General features: G+C 47.7%; 2 protein-coding genes and 1 pseudogene across 15 annotated transcripts in view; 2 read left to right on the top strand and 1 right to left on the bottom strand.

Annotated features, from left to right (window-relative positions):
- Nucleotides 1-9,868, top strand: part of LOC105479413 (putative golgin subfamily A member 8D) — a 128,757-nt gene extending 118,889 nt beyond the window's left edge. For 6 of the 14 annotated variants that reach the window (XM_071100568.1, XM_071100567.1, XM_071100566.1 and 3 more), the window contains 2 exons: nt 886-1,098; nt 4,754-6,510. Coding sequence is in view for 7 of the 14 variants with exons in the window: in XM_071100560.1 (XP_070956661.1) it covers nt 8,778-8,988; nt 9,327-9,655 (540 nt within the window). In the remaining 7 variants the exon portion in view is untranslated. Of the gene's footprint in view, nt 1-885; nt 1,099-2,382; nt 3,834-3,869; nt 4,356-4,753; nt 6,511-6,640; nt 8,498-8,604; nt 8,989-9,326 lie in introns of those variants that run through there. The other 8 variants (XM_071100574.1, XM_071100562.1, XM_071100569.1 and 5 more) reach the window with 6 other exon arrangements.
- Nucleotides 7,254-8,282, bottom strand: LOC105479424 (uncharacterized; annotated as a pseudogene).
- A 1,013-nt stretch (nt 9,869-10,881) lies between the features above and the next one.
- Nucleotides 10,882-14,398, top strand: LOC105479425 (golgin subfamily A member 2-like). The gene is made up of 6 exons (XM_071099238.1): nt 10,882-11,148; nt 11,256-11,331; nt 11,738-11,853; nt 12,232-12,327; nt 12,784-12,939; nt 13,025-14,398. The coding sequence occupies exons 1-6, from the start codon at nt 10,882-10,884 to the stop codon at nt 13,037-13,039; spliced, it is 726 nt and encodes a 241-aa protein (XP_070955339.1). The 3' UTR covers nt 13,040-14,398.
- Nucleotides 14,399-15,468: the final 1,070 nt, after the last annotated feature.

The raw sequence follows: 15,468 nt of genomic DNA, 5'->3' as shown, positions 1-15,468 counted from the left end.
AGCCTTTTGTCACTTATTATATTTTGGATATATTTCTGTGGCAGTAAATATATTCTGGCATCATCATTTTTAATAGCTGGATGTATATTAATTCCTTTCCTTTCCTTTTTTTCCTTTCCTTTTCTTTTTTCTTTCTTTCCTTCCTTTGTTTCCTTCCTTTCTTTCCTTTTCCTTCCTTCCTTCTTTCCTTCCTTCCTTCTTCCTTTCCTTTCTTTTCCTTTTCCTTCCTTCCTTCCTTCTTTCCTTCCTTCCTTCCTTCCGTCCATCCGTCCCTCCCTTCCTCCCTCCTTCCCTCCCTCCCTCCTTCCCTCCCTCCCTCCCTTCCTTCCTTCCTTCTTTCTTTCTCCTTCCAAACTTCAAAGTCACATTTCACTTAATTTTTATCCTGCCAAACTTGAAAGCGTTTTAACTTAGTGATTTTAGTGTAAACAGGAGCAGGAGAGAATGTAATCATCTAGGTCTTGTTCTGTCACCCAGACTGGAGTGCAGTGCCATAATCATAGCTACTGCAGCCTCAAATTCCTGGGCAGAAGCAATTTTCCCACCTCAGCCTGTCGAGTAGCTGGGACTAGAGGTGTGTGCAACCATGCCCAGCTAATTTTTAAATTTTTTTATGGAGATGTGAATTCGCTATGCTGCCAGGCTAGTCTTGAACTCCTGATTTCAAGTAATCCTCCCACCTTGGCTTGTCAAAGTGCTGGGATTACAGGTGTGAACTACTGCTCCCGGCCAAGAGTTTAGTTTTGTTTGCTAGTGGTGTTTTGGCATCTTTTCCTATTTGAACTTTGGTGCTAGTGCTGAAGTATTACACTCACCATCCAAGGTTTACAGGACTTTTGTTTTAATATGGAACAGATGGAACTGTTTAGTTCTGCATCTTTGCAGGTATACAAAATGTGCCTACCAGGACTCAGCCTATATCCATTGAAAGCAAGAAGTAATACAGTAAAACTTTGCCTGGCTAGAGGCTTTGAAGAAATGGAGTGTTCTGGTTGAATTCTATTAACTTGGAAGTATGAAGGTGAAAAAATTTCAGAACTTAAATTTCCTTTGGATGCAATTTGGAAATATAGCCAATGATTCCACTTTTCTTCTCTAGTAAGTTTGGACATTCTGATCTACTTGGTGGTTTATTATAGAACTCCTAGTGTGCCTGAGACTTACATTGTGAAGATTTTTTTAAAAAACTTTAGCAGTAAGAGGATGTAAATGGTTTTGTATGAGATCAGGCTAGATAAGAACTGATTCTTGTAAATATACTTGTTAGAGTAAACCTCTGAATGCCACTTATTTTCTTATTGAACTCATAAAAATAAAACACATTGGATGGAGGGTGGGAGTAGGAAGGAGAGTTATGTGTTTTAATTGCATGTCATTGTTTTGTATCAAGACAGAATATATAGTATCCCTGGCTTTGGGCCCCCAGAAGGAAACACATTTTTCTACCTGCTGTATGGCAGAGGTTCTTAAATACCTGGAGGGATGACTGCAGCACAGATTGCTGAGCCCTACTCCAGAGTTTCTGATTCACCAGGTCCAGGGTAGGGTCTGGGAATTTGCACTTATAAAGAGTTCTCAGGTGCTTCTGGTGCTGCTAGTCCAGAGATGACATTACTGAGAACCACTCTTGTCTACTACCTGTAAATTATAGAACTCTAGACAAAAGCTTGGTTTGGTCTGGGATAAGAAGCACACAGGTTATGGAGCAAATCATGAAAGATTCAACCCTTGATCCCAGTCTCGTGTGGAATTCAGGTAACAAGCAGTACACAGTGACATAACACAATTCTTGGTTTTCATGATTGTAAGTCATAGCCAAGTATGAAGTGAGAAATTCAGTTTCATTTGCAAAGCTTAGAGAGGCCAGGTGATTCTAGAAAAATGGGCCTTGTATTTGTTTTAAACTGGTAAAGAGCTTTGAGTGCTTATTAAATTGAAAGCTTTTAAAATTTATTTTGTATTTTATTTTATTTCTTTTGAGATGGAGTCTCACTTTGTCACCCAGGCTGGACTGCAGTGGTGTGAGCTTGGCTCACTGCAACCTCCGTCTCCTGGGTTCAAGTGATTCTCTTGCCTCAGCCTCCCAAATAGCTGGGATGACAGGCATCCACTACCATGCCTGGCTAGTTTTTGTATTTTTAGTAGATATGGGGTTTCACCATATTGGCCAGGCTGGTCTTGAACTCCTGACCTCGGGTGATCCACCCACCTCGAGCTCCCAAACTGCTGGGATTACAGGCGCCAGCCACCACACCCGGCCCAAAAGCTTTGTGTTGTTACAGATATTAGACATGTTTCTTGTTTAAGAAAAAAAATCTTAACTATAACGTAGGAGAATAAGAGAAACGTTTTTCCAAAAAAGACAAACTATTCTGATTATTTTATCTTATTAGAATGTTGGATAATATAATCTGCTTCATCAATCATCAGGCATGCTATGGATTTTCCATTTTTATAGGATCTGTATCTCAGTTATGGTAATACTGGTAATTTTTGTACTGTGTTTGAAGATGAAAAATATAGGCCAAAATCATAGACCTTGCATAGAAACTGGATAATGAACACAGCTCTGAAGGAAAACATAGATACACACAGACACACATATATATAAAGTATACACACATATATTTTTTAAAGTTTTAAAGCTTTTAAAACAAAAGCTGGCACCTCCCTCATCCCAGACTGGGCAGCCCCTCCCCTCAGAGTGGGCGGGGACAACGGTTGCGAGGGCAGCTTTCTTTGTGAGCTGCAGGTCCCTCTGGACATACTGCTGCCTGGCTACACCCCCTTTCCCTTTAATCTTGCTCAGTGACCAATGAGCTTGGAGCATTAAGGCCACGCCCCATTTCTGCATTCTACTGGGGCCCTGGTTAGGCCTCCTGTGGATCAGTGGCATAGCTGCCTGGTAGGTGACTGGAGGTGTTGATCAGTGCTTGCTGGGATTTCGCTGATGTGGTCCCAACCTCCCCTCCCTCCCGACCCCATGATGGCAGAAGAAACTCGACAGAGCAAATTGGCGGAAGCAAAGAAAAACGTAAAAACGCACCATGTCATGGCCCCTCAACCCAGCCACAGATCCCCTCTGATGACAAGACCACTGCCAGAGTCCATACCTCTTCTGAGGCACATCGGACTGGGCCCCCCAACCATGGCCTCTCTGGGTTCCCCCAACCAGAGTCTTGTCAGTCAGCTCCGCCCCTTCAGCAAGCAGCCCAGTCCCTGCCCACAGCAGTAACCCAAGGGTGACTTTGGGCGGGTGATTCCTGGGGCTCCATTACTCCATTACTGGGCCCTTACCACCTGCCACTCCAAGCTTGACCCCCCCTGGGCTCTTTAGGCTCGTGTCTCCAAGGACCTGGGTCCCCCAGGCGCAGGCCCTGCCTTTGGTAGTCATCCCTGGGTGACTTTGGGCTGGTGACTCCTGGGGCTCCCTGCTGCAGACTTTGCCCTCCCCTCCTGCTGCCTCAAGGTTGACCTCCTGGGTTCTGTGTGCTGGCATCTCCAAGGACCTGGGTCTCAACCCTGTGTTTCCCTCCCCCATCATGGAGCAGCTACTCAGACATCACACTGATGTGGTCCTTTCCCCCAACCAGGAGGAGTGGAATGTAGTGATGTCACAGTCCACCTAGGAACTGTCATTACTGCAAGACTGGCCTTTGATCTTACGACACAGTCCCCTAAGCATTCTCACCCCGTTTCTGGTTCCTCTGGTCACAGCACAAATTTCCAGCTGGAAGGGGAATGGAGACTATAGGACCTAGGAGCAAGAGGTTTCAGGCTGCCTTACTCCCTTCACATAGACATTGACAGTGGGGAAAGCCTACACTTCCCCTGTGAGCTCAAAACATTAACAGTATCTCTGGGTGGCAATGGGGGAATGGGTTTGGTTTGGCTTTTCTCCCAAGCTTCTACTTTCCAGAGAGATTTCAACATTTTTTTTCTGAGTTCTCCACCTCATATTCTGATTCTCCATGGTTCTGGGGCCAGACTGCCCTTCATTCAGTGGTCTCTGAAGTGAGATTTGCTCATCTTCTGTGGAATAGAACTTGGGAAACTGAACTTGACAGCTTGAATCTTCCTCATATTATCTGAACCTGGGGTACTTTGAGTGCCACAGGATAAATGTGGGACATCTTTCTGAAGCATCAGTTTCCCTTGATTCTCTTGAGATCAAGAGAAAAAACAATAATGTACTTAGGGATGTCACATAGGTCACCTAGGTAACATAGGTTTCTAAGAGTATACCAGACTTCTCTCTGAAATGAGGTTTGGGTTGTCTTCTTTCTGATAAATTCCCAGATTTAACAGAAAGGCTTCCTTCTGCCATGAGGACACATTGATATAAAATTTGAGAGGTACTGGTGCACTGCTTCACACTAATAGACAAGTGAGGATGTATGACTCTAAACCACACGGCATACAGTTCCTGCCTACTTAATGTTTACTTTTTTACCTCTGCCTCTGGTTTTGGTCCCTGGCAGCCACTGTTTCTTGGCAAAACCCCAAAGCTTGGAGTCAGAAGACTGAGTTTCAAAGTTCCAGTGTTACATTTTTTTCTTTTCTTTTCTTTTCTTTTTTTTCTCTAGCCATGATATCAATCCCCCTCAGTCACTAAATGATTGTACCAACACCTTGTACAGTTGGTGTCATAAAATCAGCTGGTGTATAAGAGTATTTTGTAAAAACTGTAAAGGAGGATGTGGCTGTAGGGGCTGATAGTACTCATGAGTATTACTGCTCTTCTCTCCCACAGTTAAAAGAATATTGGCAGAGAAAGAGCCCTGGCATTCCAGCAGGAGCAAAGAGGAATAGGAAAACAAATGGCAGTGGCCCTGAGACAGCCACTGCTGATGGTTGCCACTCACCTGGAGATGTGAGTCTTGGCTGGCCAGGCTCCTGGGAACAGGTGGCCCAAGGGTCAGTGGAGGGTAATTGTTAAGATTGTGAATGGACTGTTAGGTACTGGTTAAGAAGTCTGGGTTTGAATCCTGCCTCTCCGTCTGCTAGGGATATGATTTAGGGCAAGTTGCTTGAGCTCTTTGGGCCTCCCTCTTTTCACATCTATATAATAGAGGTGGTATTGTTTGACTTCCCTTTGTGAAGTTTAAATGAGATTTGTCATTGTTATTTTTATGTTAATCCCTAGTACATGACCTGCTGTAAACACCCAGGACATCCAGGATATGGTCATTGCTGTTTGATTTTCCTCATCCCCAGTCTCAAAGGGAAGCCAGGACAATGAGAACAGTCACTTGCCATCAGGACTCACTGAAAGGGTCCCAGGGTGGGATGGAGGGAGATAAGAACCATGAGAGAAGTTGGCACAGAGGAGTTTTGGGAGAAAGGGTCCAAGATAGGCAGAAAAGAAAATGTTGCCAGTTGATGGGGAAGAAAGGAAGTTAGAGGGCTTAGACACTGAGGTGGACAGAACATCCCTACGTACACTCTCATCTCTTATAGTCAGCAACAGGTATCCATGGGGAGGGCCCTACATCATCTGCTACCTTGAAGGATCTGGAGGTAAGAGGCTCTGGGTGGAGGTGCAGTGGCCCTGCAGGCCAGCCTTCCAACCTTCTCCCACAGTGGGGGCTGGGTGCCCCTCTGCCAGTTGAGACAGCCCACACACACCCCAATCCTAATGATTGTTCTCTCTACTTCTTGACCCACTCCTCCTCCGCGTCCTCCTTACTGCATGCACCTCAGAACCCATGCCAAGAACCAGCCGTAGTCCTGGACTTGAGGTCTGTAAAAATCAGTCAACTGAATAACACCATCAAATCTTTGGTAAGAGTCCAATGGGGTTCCCTGATTCCACGTTGCCAATCTTGGGTTCCAGTTTCCCCTTGGGACCCTGAAGAAAGGGCCTGGGGGCGCCTGGTGCCAAGGACAAATAGGGAGCTGGGGCACCCAGGCCTCAACTGGAGGGAACCCAGAGCATGCAGCATGGCTCTTCTTTTGCTGCCCTCTTTGCTGACTCTCTCCTCTCCAGACACCCCTGCTTGAGTCCTAGCTACACACACCCTGGGGTTTTTGCCCCTTGGGGAAGTGCTAGCCTGACTGGTTGTCAGGGTCCCCATATTTCTGCTGTGACTCAGTCCCTAATTTGCTCTTTGATTCTGAACAAGCCACCTCTCCTTTTTGGGTTCGTGTTTCCGGAGAAGGTAGGGAATACCAGAGTATCTTTCTGTTAGTTCTGAGAGTCAGAGATTTAAAGGCCCCCTAGAATGGAAACCTTAGGGCCAAGGGCTCCTGTCTGTCCTTTTCCATCCTATATGTGTTGTGAAGAACTGTTCCTGGTCCATACATGGTTAGTAAATGTTTATTGAATGAACACACTTTTCTAAATCACAAGCTGGCAGAAGGGGTGGCCTCTCTCAAACTCCATCTCTAGAGGCTTATGTTACTCTCCTCTCAAGAGATTCCAGATTAAGACTGAGTTCTGTGGCTGTGGTTGAAAACCAACAAAGACCCAAATCCTCTGTCTTTCGGAGCTTGAGGAGAATTTACCAGGTAGTGTTCCCTTTGGGTCTGAGAACTTTGCCTTTAAAATCCTTTCCTGGCCACTGCCTGCTGCTCCCTGGTCTGGGGAATAGAGTTGAGGGGGCCACCATCCATCATCTTAATTTGACTCTCCCAACAGAAACAACAGAAGAAACAAGTAGAACATCAGCTGGAAGAAGTGACGTGATTTCTTTGTTTGCTCACGACATGACTGCTGGGTTTTGGGGGCACTCAGATGTAGAAGCCCTGGTCTCATCTCACCCACTCCCAGCCTAGGGAAGAAGGCTCAACCCTCAGATCCACCCCATCCCTACAGGGTCCCTGATAACCTGGTCCCATGGGTGGGCCTGTCCTGGGGCATTGGTGGCATTCTGGGGGCCTGTCTCTTGCTGTGCCATCTCTGCCTCCCCCTGGTAGGAGCTCTGTCTTCCTCTTCCTGTAGGAAAAGAAAGCAAACAATGAGAAACAGAAAGCCAAAAGGGAGCTAGAGGTGAGTGGAGGGTGTGAAGTTTTCTCCTGTCCTCCAGAGAATGTTTCTTTCCTTCTCTTTCAGCACTTGCTTGGCTTTTCTCCCAAAGGTTCAAATCCAGAGATTGAATATACAGAAGGAGAAACTAAATACAGACCTGTATTACATGAAACGTTCTCTCAGATACTTTGAATGTAGGAATCTGGGCACCCTGTCATCCTTCAACCTGGCACTTTGGCATGTCTTTAGGGGGAGTTCTTTGGGCCCCATCTCAACTGTCTCATTACAGATGAATCCAAGGATGTGGCTGGCTGCCTGCAACATTCATTGCAGCGTATAGCAGAGTTAGAGTGGGCGCTCTCTCTGCTGTCACTGCCACACAGGAGAAGAAGGAGATCAGTGTGAGTTCAGCCACTTGTCCCATCCCCTGGCAGCTTGGCTTTCTAGATGGAGGAGTGAGCCTAAAGCTCCATTCTACAGGATGGAGTGTCCTGCCCAGAACACAGCATGGCCTTTTCCCTCTGCTTTTGTGTATGGTTGTTAGAGCAACCTGGGGCTGAGTCAGCTGCTGTGGGTGAGTTGGGAGGCACTGTGGGGAGTGAGTACTGGATGCAGAGCTTGGAGGCCAAGTGCCTGCCCTGCCCTTACCTGGCTGTGGTCTTGGCCAAGTCCTAGGTGGGGTATTGGGTACTTACTTGTACTGTGAAGGTACAGAAGAATACTTTTAATATATTACCACTTCTGTAGTGAGAGGAAACGTGTGTGTGTGTGTATGTGTGTGTGTGCATACTATGATAATATACATAAAACATGTCTTTAAGGGTTCATAAAAAGCTCAGGAGATAGCAACAGAGTGGCTGGGAGACACTTCCCTTGTATTCCTTCTGAGTTTTAGACTATATGAATGTATCATCCTTTCAAATAGTGAAAAAAGATTAATTTTCACCTTCCTATCTGTGCCCCCACCCCCAACAAAAAAATTGGCTTGGGAATTGGATAGACCTGGGTGTTCAAATCCCAGCTCTGCCTAAGTGATCTTAGGCAAGCACTTAACCTCGAATACTCCATGTTTTTTCATCTACACAATAGAGGTAATCATAGTAACTGTCTCCTACAGTGGTTGCAAGGATTAAATGGGATTGCTAGCATGGTACCTGGTGAAACACTCAATAAAAGTTCAAACAGTGGTAGCAATAACAGTAATAACAAAGCAATATTATCTGATCTCTCTGGATGTCTGTTAGCCAGCTGTAAATTCGATCTTTTCCCTGTCCCTTCCAACTTGGCTGAGTTCTTTTAAAAACCAGACCATGGGCTTGGAAGTGCCTTGATCTTTACTGACCGAGTTGTATATTGAGCCAAGCCCTAGCCCTTTTAAGGGGCACTGTGTGGAATGCCCCAGGATCCACAGATTGGAAACTTCTCACTCTTCACCATCCAGACCTCGAGCCGCGGTAAAGCAGTTATTGAGTGGCAGTTAGAGCAGTCCATAGGGGAGCAGGCACTGCTGAAACACATGCAACACAGGTGAGGTTTTGCAGAGGGAGGGATGTGGAAGGAAGATGACCCCAGGTGGCCAGGAGCAGGTGAGGACCAGTGACGGCCTTTCCTAACTTCTGTGCCTGTTCTTGCAGTTGAAGGAGTTGGTTAAACAAGTCCAGCTAGAGAGAGATGAATATGCTCAACACATAAAAGGAGAGAGGGCCTGGTGGCAGCAGAGGATGAGGAAAATGTCTCCGGAGGGGAGCTCTGACCCTTCAGTCCCCCACCTTCAATAGGTCACTGGATCTTTCTGGGCATCTGTAAAATGGGAATAGTACGGCCAGAGGTGGTCATGGGCTTTGCGGAGGTGGGAGCAGAGAGGGAGATTGCAGCCTGTCCAGCCACCAGCCCCTCTCTCCAGGGCCCTTTGCCCCCGTGCTTTGGGCAGGTTTGCACATTGAAGAAGGAGAAGAAGCATGATACACATCGGGTAGAGAAGCTGGAGAGGAGCTTGTCCAAACTCAAAAACCAGAGGGGTAAGATGGGGCTGGCATGACCTGGGAGCAGGCCTGGCATCAGAGGGCCCTGGGAGTGGCTTAGAGTGCCCCAGGGAGGGGGGTGGATAGAAGGGCTTTGAGGCAGAGGGAAAGGGGTCTGTGCCAGGAGATAGCAAGTCTTGTCGTCTCCATGAGCCTCAGTGTCCCCATCAGCAAATAAGGCCCATTGTCAGTCACCCACAGTGCTCTCTATCTGAATGTGGTTCGGAAGATTGGCTACCATCTGGGTGTGAGGAATTATTAGCAGTGTGGTCAAGTTTGGGGAGCCTGAGAGGAGCTGTACACCAACAGGAGGTGTTTTTGTTTGTTTTTTTGAGAATCCAGAGGCCCTTATTGCCTGCTTCCTTTCTCCGCTGAACCCCTGCCTCTGGAGCCTCCAGCAGTGCCCTCTGAGGTGGAGCTGCAGCATCTGAGGAAGGAGGTGGAGAGAATGGCAGGAGAACTCCAAGCCCAGGTGGACAACAATCAGTGCATGAGTGTCCTGATCTGGGGGCAAAAGGAGAGGCTTCAGCAGCAGGAGGAGAGGCTTCAGCAGCAGGAGGAGAGGCTTCAGCAGCTGGCCGAGCCACAGAGCGGCTTTGAAGAGCTGGTGCATTGCCCCACCTGGGGAGGCTGCCCTCCTACCAAGTCCTCCAGGCCTTGGTAGGGGCATTGTAGCCCTCATGTGAAATGTTACTTCTAAAGGCACCTGTGAGCCAGAGCGCTGCGCTGGAGGCTGTGGAGAGGGGATGATTTTTCTCACCTGCCTCCACTCTTCCCGGTGCCATGGGAGGCAGACACCAAGTTCTTGGTTCTCCAGCTGCAGTGGGTGGCTGCTGATTGCTTCTGTCTGTCCAGAACAATGAGAACAAGAGCGCACTGCAGTTGGAGCAGCAGGTAAAGGAGCTGCAGGAGAAGCTGAGCGAGGTGAAGGAAACAGTAACCTCCACCCCCTATCCAAGAAGGGCTGGGAAGCGGGCACCAGCCTCTGGGGAGGGGAGGTGCCAGTACAGAGGCCACTCCAGCCTGGGGTCAAGTGGCCCCAGCACCCTCCAGGGCAGTCCTGTGACTGTTTCTTGCTTCCTGCCCTCTGACTATTAGACATGTGGAGCCCTGGGCTCCTCCCAGGTCTGGACATCATCATCCCAGGTAGAGGTATGGAGCCCCCCAATCACAGGGGAAGAGACAGTGGTATATGAGGCTCCTTATTCCAGGCACGGTGGCTCACGCCTATAATCCCAGCACTTTGGGAGGCTGAGGCAGGAGAATCACTTGAGGTAGGGAGTTTGAGATCAGCCTGGCCAACATGGTAAAACCTCATCTCTTATTACAATTACCAAAAAAAAAAAAAAAAAAATTAGCCAGACATGGTGGCACATGCCTGTAATCCCACCTACTCAGGAAGCTGAGGCATGAGAATCACTTGAGCCCAGGAGGTGGAGGTTACAGTGAGCTGAGATTGCACCACTCCATGCCAGCCTGGGCCACAGAGTGACACTCTGTCTCCAAACAACAAAAATACTCCTTAGATTAAAACTGGATTCCAGCCTCAGTTCCACAGGTCACCATTCAAGTACTTTGCATCTCTAAGTCTCTGTTTGTTTAACTTCAAAAGGAAGTTATCATTTTCCTTACAGAGGAGTTGAGGATTAAATGAGATAATACTTGGAAAGCATTAGGCATGTAGCACACTTAGCAGATGGTGTTTGTCTCCCACTGCTTTTCCACCAGTCTGTGGCCTACAGTTTAAATGATGAGAAGAGGGTATGAGATTTGAGGCTGGGGAAGGAGGCATGGGGTTCTAGGAAAAGGAGGCAGTCACTTAGGCCCAGAACAAGGGGCCAGGGGCTTGGGCAGGCAATAGAGCCCCACATTTCTCTGGCTACCCTATCAATGGACCCAGAATCTGGAAGCCAGCCACCAGGTGCCCTCACACCCAGGGTCTTCCTGGAGGTGGAGCTGAAGAACCAAGAGGCTCAGAGTCTGCAGCAGCAGCCAGACCATTACCTGGGTCACCTGCAGCAGTACCTGGCCACCTACCAGCAGCAGGTGTCCGCCTATCAGCAGCTGACCACTGAGAAGGAGGCGCTGCACAGGCAGTTACTGCAGCAGACCCAGCTAACGAACCAGCTGCATCAGCAGGAAGCTTGGGGCAAAGCAGTGGCTAAGATGGCCCGCCAAAAGTTGCAGGAGACCCAGGGGAGGGAGCTGCTGAGGGGGACACCCTGGCACACTCCGTGCCTTCTCATTCTTTCCTTGCCCCTTAGGAGCGTCTGGAAGCTGCCAGCCAGCAGAACCAGCCCCTACAGGCTCAGTTGAGCCTCACGGCTCTCCCTGGGGAAGGTATGGGAACCTGCTCAGAGGAAGAGGAGAGAGCCCCAGGAGGAAGGGGACACTGTTAGCAGCACAGGATTAAGGAGTTGGAAGAGACCTTTAGAACAGCTGGTCCTTATGCTGACTGGGTGCCCACACTAAGTTCGGCCTCAATATGGTGACTTCCTGGGAGCGGGGTCCACCAAGTTGCCTAAGGATGGCTGAACTGGCCCAGGTCAGAAATGGAACAGGTCAGAACTCCAGCAGCGACTAGTAGTGGGACTGTGCCTGGGCAGCATAGCAAGATCCTGGTTCTTAAAAGTAAAAATAAAGAACAGCAGCTTATTCCTCTCTGGGTAGGGGCTGGCTCAGGCTTATACAGTGATGGTGGAGGTAGAGGTGAGCCCACAGTACCTCCCTTGTTAGGTTGTCTAAGGACCCTTTTGGCCACCCCCCACAGGAGATGGAGGAGGACATCTGGACAGTGAGGAGGAGGAGGCACCTCAGCCCATGCCAAGCATCCCGGAGGACCTGGAGATCTGGGAGGCCATGGTGAGCCTGAACCCCCCTGCACCCATTTTGCCACCTTCCTGAGTGCTCCCTCCAAGACCCCTTTATGCTCTTGGTTTCCCTGCCTTCTGATTTCTCGGGACCCTCACCCCTTCTGGGAGCCAGTAGTCAGACACGATTTCACCTGTGACCAACAGGTACACTTTCTGAGGCCCCAAGGGAAGGGGCTGCGCTCCACCTCTCTGCCCCATTTGTTCTGTGTATGCCCCTACAAGAATGCTCACTTCTTGCCTTCAGGTGGCATTTTACAACTCCACTGAAGTCAGTGCCCAGGAGGAGTAGGCACGGTTACAAGAGCAGGTGAAAGAGCACAGAGTGTGCTGCCAGTGCCTGGCTCACCCGGTGGCCTCTGCCCAGCAGGAGCCAGAAGCAGTGATCCCAGTCCCAGTGACTGGGGCCGAGTCTATGAGTGGGGAGACCTACCAGGCCCTGCAGGAGGTCATGGAGAAGCTGGAGGTGAGTGAGTCCTGGCATGGGCCAAGAAGGGCAGGGGTGGGACAGGTCGCTGCCAAGATATGACCCCATTATTTTGACTCCAGAGAGGGCTTACGGACCTCCTGGAAGAGAAGGCGGACCTAAGGGAGTGGGTGGAGAAACTAGAACTTCAATTCATCCAGTACTGGAAAGACAGACGCCATCAGTGAGCTGGAGGACAGGGCATGGCAGTGGGAACTGCAGGGCTGTCAGAGGGGTCTCAGCGTCTGAGCCCTGTCCTCCCTCAGGAAAGTTCATCACCTTATAATGGAGCCAGGGGGTAGTGCCAAAGATGCGGCACCGGGAGGAGGACTACATCAGGCTGGCCCAGGACAAGGAGGAGATGAAAGTAGGGTGTGCAACATCTCTGATGGGGTGGGGGTCGGGGCGGGCGTGAGGGTGGGCAGCAGCATGACAGCTGAGCACCCCTCCATCCAGGTGAAGCTGCTGGAGCTGCAGGAGATAATGATGTGGCTTGTGGGGACTACAACAAGGGGCACAGCAAATTCCCGGCCACTGCCCAGAACCCTGCTGATGAGCCCAGTCTGGGAGCCCCAGCCCCACAGGAGCTGGGGGCTGCCGACAAGCATGGTGGTGAGTAGAGTCCTCAGGCAGGTGGGCAGGCAGGGGCAGGAGAGGCTCGCACTGCGCTCAGATCCCCGCCTCCCTCTCCCCAAAGATCTTTGTGAGGTGAGCCTCACCGACAGCGTGGAGCACCCAGGCTTGGGCATCAACCCCTGTGTGCCATTCTTTTGCCGGGCTTGGTTGCCGAGAAGAAGGAGATAAACATCACCATCATCAAAGAGCTGGTCAAGAAATTTTACAAAAGGAAACAAGTTATGGGGTTAATCTCCTACCTAATTCATTTACTTCATTTGAATGTTAGAGACACTCATGATTATTTGTGTTTCTAATTTATAATTTAAGTTTATTTGTAAAAAGTTAAAGGAGAGTGGGTCTCTGTGGCTTTCACTGATGTTCACTCTGGCATTCTTTAGCATTTTTCTTTTTTAATTTCATAATTTTAGGTCATTAGCATGCATATCGAGTTTGCCCTTACGTGGTGGGAGGTCAGACACACAAAGACCCACTATTTGCACAAAACTATTGTTGCTGGTTTGGAATAGGCTGCCATGCTTTTTTAATGTTATTGCAGCATGTATATTCATTATGGAATTCAGATAAAATCTGCTTATATTCTGCTATTATGTTTGATCTAATCTTAATCACTGCTCAATATGTGGTTTGCCCTCAAGTGTGCACTGTTTATTACTTTGTAATATATGCCACTGTGAGTACTGACATTTAGAGTTGTTTAAAGGCTGAGAACTGGAAACAGCCTTTCCCCCATTTTCTGTGTATTGATTATGGGAGTAATAACATTTTGGGGGATATTTAAATCTCACAGAAGAGGAAAGTGTCCTGCTCTGGCAGGTATGTGCGGGATAGAGTGCGTTTCATTTGTTCCGGTGCCAAGAATGAGCGCTGTACTATGGTAGTTCCCTCAGGATTTGTGTGTGCTCTGGGCTCATGAAGATATTGTACCATGAGCTGTAGCAGTTGTACTCTTTCTCAATGACCTAAAAAGGGATTATTTCTGAGGAATGAAAGGCTCCCATCGTTGACTGTAGATGATGAAAAAACAATCAGTTCTAAAACCAAAGCTGATTTTTAGAAAATTTGAAAGTATAAATTAGCCCTATCCATAATATAGTTTCTCTAAAACTTTATCTGAGTCATTTAAAAATAATATAAGTATTAAAAAATGTAACTGCTATCTTAATGTTCTGAAATAAGTTAAAACATTTTAAAATATGAATACTGCAGTTTAAAAGAAAGAAACGGTAGGAAGGAAAAGTAGAGAAAGAAATGCCAGTTCCAGTCCAAAGCTTTAGTTGCCAAGTTTTCTTAGAATGAATTTTACCAATTTATGAATTCTTGTAAACAGAATGTATAATGGAAATACTGAAAGACTTTTGCCTGAAGTGGCATTATTGACTGCTGGTGTGATGCTACTGTAATGTAATAAATTATTAAATTGTTGCAAAGTGCTGTTTTTGCCTTAAAATTTTATTTTGCAAGTCTTGAAATCTATAGTATTAAAGGTATTGATACTGCGCAAATGCTGAGCATGCTTGGCATGAGATAATCTGTGTCATTTTTACAAAATTGGAATATATGCAACTGTTTATTAAAAGAACACAAAATAAAAAAAATTACAGGATTAAAAATGTTATGGGGTGAAAAAGTTGTGGGATAAAAAAATGTAAAAAAGTTGTGGCAAAAAAAAGTTGTGGGATAAAAGTAGAAAAAAGTTTTATGAACAGTTACAAAAAAAAGTTATGAAAAAGAAGTTATGGGATTTTTTTTAAAGTCATGGGATAAAAATAAAAATTAAAAGCAGGCCCCTGTCAGCAAAGCCTGGAGAAATGGGGCTGGAGTCTCCACTGCCACCATGTCCCTACCACCCCTTCCCAGTCACCCTGTTACAATTAGGGTAGCAACACACGACCTCTGTCTAATGGGGAAAGACAAACAGACCCTTCGCCGCCTTGACCAGGGCTGAGTCCTTATATTTCTGGATGATGATGATTGTTATTTAAGAGCCAGAGGCTGGTGGAGTTGGTTTGTTCGGAGGAGGTCTGATGGCCTCCTTACTCTCACCATAGCAAGTTTTCCCTCAGGGGTTCTCCAATCTACTTATTCAGAGAGGTAGCTGAGGCGGGACAGTGGGGCGAACTGTGGACCAGGCGAGGGCACAGGCTGCTGGGGTGGCCCCCTTCCCCGATGTACATATTGTGTCTGTGTAATGTTTTGTATATTCCAGAGGGTAGGGCCGCCCCTGTATCGTAGCTAGCGGAGGTTGGAGCTGGCACATGGGGAGGAGGGTCTAATAATTATTTGTGGCTGGGAAACTTATTTATTGCTAGCATAGGACAGAGGAAGGAGGAGGGGATGGAGTTGTGACTCCCTGGTGATTGGACTCCTGTTTATTTTGCTTTTTATTTTGGAATAAATAGATTTAGCCATACTGCTTGGCCTGGTGTGTTCCCATTTCCCTCACTGGGTCCTGGAGTTTGTGCCACTGAATGGGGAGCCCCAGAGTGTCTGAGCATGTCCAGC

Source organism: Macaca nemestrina, chromosome 7 (assembly GCF_043159975.1).
Source record: "Macaca nemestrina isolate mMacNem1 chromosome 7, mMacNem.hap1, whole genome shotgun sequence".
In the NCBI taxonomy this organism is placed as follows: domain Eukaryota; kingdom Metazoa; phylum Chordata; class Mammalia; order Primates; family Cercopithecidae; genus Macaca; species Macaca nemestrina.
This window is presented reverse-complemented; position numbering and strand designations above follow the sequence as displayed.